Source organism: Penaeus monodon, chromosome 7, assembly GCF_015228065.2.
Source record: "Penaeus monodon isolate SGIC_2016 chromosome 7, NSTDA_Pmon_1, whole genome shotgun sequence".
In the NCBI taxonomy this organism is placed as follows: Eukaryota; Metazoa; Arthropoda; class Malacostraca; order Decapoda; family Penaeidae; genus Penaeus; species Penaeus monodon.
Window position 1 is genome coordinate 49,593,302 of NC_051392.1, and position 4,721 is coordinate 49,598,022.

The 4,721-nt window shown below is 38.7% G+C and overlaps 1 protein-coding gene across 6 annotated transcripts in view; it reads right to left on the reverse strand.

Annotated features, from left to right (window-relative positions):
- The window catches only part of LOC119575426, a 93,046-nt gene that overhangs the window by 65,962 nt on the left and 22,363 nt on the right, over positions 1–4,721 (reverse strand). Inside the window, exon 1 of one of the 6 annotated variants that reach the window (XM_037923037.1) lies at positions 1,617–1,760. The exons of 4 other annotated variants lie outside the window; for them this stretch is intronic. In XM_037923037.1, the coding sequence (XP_037778965.1) occupies positions 1,617–1,664 (48 nt within the window). In that variant the 5' untranslated portion in view covers positions 1,665–1,760. One more of the 6 variants, XM_037923036.1, reaches the window with a different exon arrangement.

Genomic DNA, 4,721 nt, shown 5'->3' on the forward strand with positions numbered 1-4,721 from the left:
CCCTCCTTCCCCCCCCTTTTCTCCCCTTCCCTCCTTCCTCCCCCTTCCCTCTCTCCCTCCCTTTCCCCCCCTCTCTCCCTCCCTTTTTCCCCCTCCTTTCCTCTCCCCTTTCCCTCTCTCTCTCTCTCTCTCCCCCCCTCTCTTCTCCCCCTCCTTCCCTCTCTCTCCCTCCTTCCCTCCCCCCTCCCTCCCCCCTCTCTCTCCCTCCTCCCTTCCCTCCTCCCCCCTCCCTCCTCCCCTCCACCTCCCCTCCCTCCCCCCTCCCCCTCACTCTACCCCTCCCTCCCTCCCCTATATATTTAAAACTCATCTCTTCTCCCCTTCTTTATATTATTAATATATAATATATATAATTAAAATTATATATTATATATATAATATATATATATATATAAAAATATTTTTTATATATATATATATATAATATATTATATATTATTTATAATATATATTTTTAATATATATTATATATATATTTTATATATATATATATTATATATAAAATTTTGTGTGTGTGTGTGTTTTGTGTGTGTTATTCCTTCCTTTCTCTTTATATAATATATAATATATAATTTTATATAATAATAAAAATAATATATATATATTATATATATATATATATATTATCTCCCTCTCTTCCATATATATAAATATATATATATATATTAATAATATATATTATATTTTAAAATTATAAATAAAAATATATGTTGTATGTAGTATGTAGTATGTTATATAATATTTTATAATAAAATATATTTTTTATTTAATATATATATATATATATAATTTTTCCCTCTCCAATCTATCACCATCTCCCTCTTTCTCTCTTACATCACTTCAACATAGAAAAAGCTGCGTTCACAACCTCCATCACGTCCGACTTTTCGTAATGCCTTTTCATAAGCAGTGGGGAAAACACCCTTGTAATGTTGTCCTTTTTTTATATAATTGATGTGCTACGTTGTAGTGTAGTTATTTAAAATAAAAAACTTTTGGGATTAGTGTATTTTGTTTTCCATGGTCGGCAGGGTCACCAAATCTCCGCTGTAAAAGTAGATATATATAATAACACAAAGAATGGAACACTTCTTGCACTTTCTTTTTTGTGTGTGCTTTATTTTCATCGTACAATGACACTTCTGTTGAAATACCTATCCGCACTCACTTAACGATATTCACAAATGCAAGTATAATCGAGAGGTAGTATCACACAAAAACAGGATATTGCTCCTTGTTCAAAAAAAAAAAAAAAAAAAAAAAAAAAAAAAAATATATATATATATATATATATATATATATATATATATATATATATATATATATATATATATATATATATATGTAATGTTTTCTCTCGTCCTTCGTTCTCGTCTTACAACAACCGTTCTTATAATGTCTAGCACTTGTATCGCGGCGCACACACATCAATATCAATCACCAATAAAAATGTCCTAGAGGTCAGACGGACAGAAAAAACACTCCTATCGCAAAACCGCAGAGTTAATCACACGATACCTGTGAACCAAAGATACCGCTAATCATCAAAAAACAAAAGGTCTGAATCATCAACACAGACAACACACACTGGCCATCGCACTAGCAAGCCCGGACACCTGTACATAATGCTCTGACTCGCGGAGGAGCGTTCTCGAGTGTTCCATTAACTACACCTATTATAGTTCTAATCAAGGCTTCGCGCAGGCTATAGTTTCACAGCCAGCAAAGGCCAGCACACCCGAGCTAGGCTTGTGACACACATACACTCACGGCGTCCCACAAACAAGGCACAAAAAAGGACAAACGCGCGAGAGTGAGTTAAGGCTGCCTTGCAACAGGCGTACGCACACTCGCACAGACACCTGTTGTATGCACAGCGACGACAGACGAGATGTAAGCAAGACCTGATGGTCAGCGTCTGGTCAGTAGGAGGAATGACTAAGGAACAGCTCATCACCATCACCACCATCTTCTCCTGCTCCTCCTCCTCCTCCTCTTCCCTCCCGACCCATCCAACCCTCTCTCTTCAATTTCTTCTTCCTTTTCTTTTTTTACTTCTTCTCCCCCCCTCCTACTCCTCTTCGTCTTTTCTTCTAATTAATTTCTTCCCTCCTTCATTCTCACCTCTGTTTTCTCATCTTTCTATTGACTACAGACCAAACGTATAGTATACAGTGATGTGTATCAGGAATTCACAGGCATATAATGCCTGCACATGGAGTGAATTCATAAATAGGCAGAAGCAGAGCGTATAAATGAGAGGGAGGGAGAGAGAGAGAGAGAGAGAGAGAGAGAGAGAGAGAGAGAGAGAGAGAGAGAGAGAGAGAGAGAGAGAGAGAGAGAGAGAGAGAGAGGAGATTGATAGACAGATAGATAGATATTGGATGGGGATGAGAAGGAGAAAAGAGAGTGACTAACGCAAAAGCAAGACAGATGTATACATTACTTTTAATTCGCCCTCAAAAGGAAAATTTCCATTTCGTCGCAATTTGCGATCCCGACTTAATAATGAAAAAAGGTGAATATCATCAAGTGAAAGTTGACAAAAGGGAATCAAAAACACCTGATACCAAGAATCGTTGTATCTTCGGGCCAAAAGATCATGACCTCTGACTCCGCCATAATCACATACTTCCCTCACGCTCGTCTTATTAGAAACCACACACAGATGCACGCAACATACACATTTACAGTATATAAGATACCTTCACATACGCACGGGTAAAGACACAATCACATACGCAAATGTATTCATCCCCCCCCCACACCCAAACACACACACACACATCTTACACCAATATCTGAATAACATACAAACACACACAATTACGCATGCATATACGCAGCCCTCACGCGTTTAAACAACAGGCAATCTTTTTTTATCATAATAGACAAGCTAAATATACATTAACTAAAGGTAGGCACTTCGAAGGTCCCTTTTTCGCATTTTTCGTCCCTTGTGTGGTACTTGCGACCCTCGTGGACTCTCCTCCCCTCCATGATGAGAATGGCACCGAGTTCCATTCCTTTCTGCGGGTCGGCGAGGTTGCGAAAAGAGAGGAAAGGAGTAGTCAGTTTCGAGGCAAGAATTTTTTAAGGTGTGACTTTCAGATGTGGGATTTCTTTTCTCTGTTTTTCGGAGCCCTCTATTTATGTTTGTCTTGTTTGTTGTTTTTGTTGTTTTTGTGTGTGTGTTTTGTGTGGTGTTGTGTGTGGTTCTGTGTGTGTGTGTGTGTGTGTGTTGTGTGTGTGTGTGTGTGTGTGTGTGTTTGTCTGTCTTTTGTATGTGATTGCGAGCGTACATGAGTGCGCGCACGCATGTAATTATAACTCACTTAGAATTACCAAGCTCTTGCACCCCTGCAATTGCAAAACAACGCCTGTACAATCTCCGTGTCATTATGCTATCATCGGCATCACTGATCCAAGCTATATTGCGGCTAAACGATGTTGCAAGGAGAGGTGACAATGCTGCAAGATCGCAACTACGGGAAAAATGTAAACAATGGTAGGGGGGAGGGGGAGGGGGATTGAGACAAAAACCTCCCGATCGCGATCCAAAATTAAAACAGGTCTTTCGTTCCTTTTGCCTCCGACGGCGATTTCGTCTCGCAATTGCTTTTAGTTACCGTTATTTCCGATTTTTTTCTTCTTGTGATCTGAAGTCTTCGCTGATGATTTTTTTTCTTTGTTTTTTGGGGGATTCTCTGTTTGTTTGTTCGTTTATTATTTGTTCGAATTCTCGATTTCAGATAATCTTCATTATTCTATTCGAAAATATTGTCTATATGTGATCATTCATAGGAATATTCTTAAGCTTACCATGAAACAGAATGGGTACATCAAATTGGAAGAGATGTAATAATACGCGGAATTTTTTTCTCTGTTACCTATACTGCAATATTGATAAATAAGAAAATATGGGGCCCGACCCATTTCTTCGGTCCAAGCGCTTGTAATGTTCCCACTGGTACCCTGCTTTCAGCCTGGCACAAATTTCGTCAACAGCGCAAGCATTACCTTATTACTGGCGAAGTTTTATTTTTGCTAGTAACTTTTTTCTATAATAAAAAAATGATATTTCGTTGTTTGAACTCCCCCCCTTTAAAAGTAGAGGTTTGTGTGTGATTTCAGTGTGCGTTTCGTAGGTGTGGTTATTGTTAGGGCTTTCCTTGTGTTTGTGATGTAGGTGGTGAATGTGTGTCTGTGTGTGTATAGACATCTGTGTGTATGCGTATCCGTATCTGTGTGCGTGTGAATCTATGCCTGTGTGTGTCTATCTGTGCTAACTGTGACCTACATCTATCCAATAAGGTCGAGCTGGTTATAAGTTCCAAGGTGGTATGTACCCTCCAAGCGTTCATTTTTAGTGCTTTTTCCCGTCATCATAGTGTCTAGTTCCCAGGACCCACCTGCAAGACAAGCCGTTCCAAGTGTGTTTTTGTCATCGTGGGTTTTATGAAATGTCATTTAAAAAAATTTCCCTCTTTGATCCAAACCAAAAACCCGTATGCAACATATATCACATAGTCGTACGTGAGTTTGTGTGTATATTATATATTTATATATAAATAAATAAATAAATAAATATATATATATATATATATATATATAATATTAAGTGGTGTGTGTGTGTTATGTGTGTGGTGTGTTGTGGTGTGTGTGTGTGTGTGTGTGTGGGGTGTGTGGGTGGGTGGTGGGTGTGTGTGTGGGGTGGGTGT